General features: G+C 50.5%; 1 protein-coding gene across 1 annotated transcript in view; it reads left to right on the top strand.

Moving 5' to 3' along the window:
• LGR6 (leucine rich repeat containing G protein-coupled receptor 6) overlaps positions 1–2,214 on the top strand; it is a 45,026-nt gene that overhangs the window by 39,203 nt on the left and 3,609 nt on the right. Inside the window, exon 13 of the mRNA XM_008072791.2 lies at positions 1,085–1,165. Within this exon, the coding sequence (XP_008070982.1) occupies positions 1,085–1,165 (81 nt within the window). The remainder of the gene's footprint in view (positions 1–1,084; positions 1,166–2,214) is intronic.

The raw sequence follows: 2,214 nt of genomic DNA on the forward strand, positions 1-2,214 counted from the left end.
AGTCAGAGTCTCACTCTGTCGCCCAGGCTGGAGTGCAGTGCACACTCACAGCCACCGCAGCTTCAACCTACTGGGCTCCGGCGATCCTTCTGCTCAGCCTTCCAAGTAGCTGTAACCACAGGCATGTGCCACCATGCCCGGCTAATTTTTTGATTTATTGTAGAGATGAGGTCTAGCCATGTTGCTCAGGCTGGTCTCGAACCCCTGAGCTCAGGGAATCCTCTCACTTCCACCTCCCAAAGTGCTAGGATTATAGGCCTGAGCCACTGCGCCTGGCACCAGAGCCATCTCTTATTCATCCCTGAATTCCTCTGCCCTTGTCCGGTGCTCGCACTGCACTCAGCACTCCTGGGCCTACTCTGTGCACCTGCTGGAGGTGGGGTGCTCCTTGGTTGGGCAGCTCTCCTTGTGGAAACTTATTCTTGCTCAGGAGAACTAGAACATCTCCATTTGAATTACAATTTGTCTCCTTCTACAATTCATCCATTGATCCTGACCCTACCCTCTGGGACAAAACAGCATGCAGGAGTCTAATTTCTTTATGCCTAACAAACCTTCGGCTCTTTGAGGACAGCCATTATGTCCCCACTTACTCTCCTCCAAGTTAAACACCCCCTGGTTGCTTTGACTGCTCCTCATGCAAATGGCTTGTGCTCCCTTACTATCCCTGGTTCACCTCTGAACACTCCAGCACAATGATGTTCTTCTTAATGTGTAGTGTTCACAAGTGGACATGGAATTATGGTGACAGCTGGAGAACCATGTGATCACTAGCACCCCTTATTAAGGCTGCCTCCACCCCAACTCTAAGCAGCCCCTGTGGACTAAGGCCACCTGGAAAGGGCACAAGAGAACTGAGTATTAGAAAGAGCAGGTCTAGGTGAAACGTTTGCTGTTCAGAGCCAGCAGTGAGACAATTTACATGTGGGTGACAGGGGGCTGACCAGATGTCACCCTCAGGTGTGCAGAGCTGCTGGAATGACCTGTACTGAGCAGAGTGAGTTAGGGACAACTGCTTAAAGGGATGTGGGTTTGGAGGAACGTGGGGCTTGACTGACAGCAAATCACTTGTCTCTCCTCTCAGATGACCTGGACCTGGATGAGCTCCAACTGGAGATGGAAGACTCAAAGCCACACCCTAGTGTCCAGTGCAGCCCCATTCCAGGTGAGATGGATACCTGGGGAATGGGGGGAAGCAGTGAAGAAGGCACCCAACCACCTAGCTGAGATGCTAGCACAGCCTGGCATGTCGACATTCATGCTTCAGACACTTTCTTTGCCTGATGCCCGACCTGCTGCAGGAGGGTCCTCTTTCCATAATCCTAGGGAAGGAGCTGGAGTTCTTTCCCTTGGGTGGCTGCATGAGTAGCGTGGGCGGGGTGTGGGGAAAGTCAAGCAGCCTTCACAAACTGGCCACCTAGCATGTATGCATCCAAGAGAAAACATTCATCTAGGAGAGAAGCAGGAAAGAATGCCTTGACCCCATTGCTCAGGGTAGCATGTGGGACTGCTTCTGAGTCTCCCCTCAGTCTAAGACCCAGAACCCTAGAGCCAGGTGGGACTCTGAAAGGTCACCTTCTCCATCCGTCTCTGCTCCATCCCAGGAAGATTACAGTCTCTCTTTATCAAAACTCCCCAAGGGTGGGAAAAAGTCTATGATATCCCTGGGTAACTCCCTGGGTAACTGTCTAACCCTTACAGCTGAGGAAGCCTCTTTTAGAATCTATCCTAAGTCCATCTTGATGTAAAGAAAGAAAGAAATTTCTCTTTCTCTTTGGTTCAATTCAATCTAAGATGTTTAGAGTGAAGCAGTCCCTTTCCCTGCATATAAAATGCTAACTTCTCACCAAGAAGGCAGCAGCATGCTCCTTAGACCAGGACAGGAACAGTTCAGAACGAACAGAAAGTGATGAACAGTGTGCTTCTTCTATTTCATCCCAGCTTCATGTTCCAATTTTCCATCTTTCTCTGGCACCAACCCCTTGGCTGTCACCCCTTTCCCCCTCTAAAGCTTTGAGTGCTTACCTGACTTTGCCCAAAGCCGCTCTTCAGCACTTAGTGGCAACAGCACGCCCCCTAGTGCCAGCCTGAGGTCAGAGCACTAGCCCAACCTGGAGGAAGCCCGTGATTTTTGTTTGTTTGTTTGTTTGTTTGTTTGTTTTGAGTTGGAGTCTCACTCTGTCACCCAGACTGGAGTGCAGTGGCCGCTTCTGG

This window comes from Carlito syrichta, unplaced genomic scaffold (genome assembly GCF_000164805.1).
Source record: "Carlito syrichta isolate Samal-C Ts95f unplaced genomic scaffold, Tarsius_syrichta-2.0.1 Scaffold315412, whole genome shotgun sequence".
Taxonomy (NCBI): domain Eukaryota; kingdom Metazoa; phylum Chordata; class Mammalia; order Primates; family Tarsiidae; genus Carlito; species Carlito syrichta.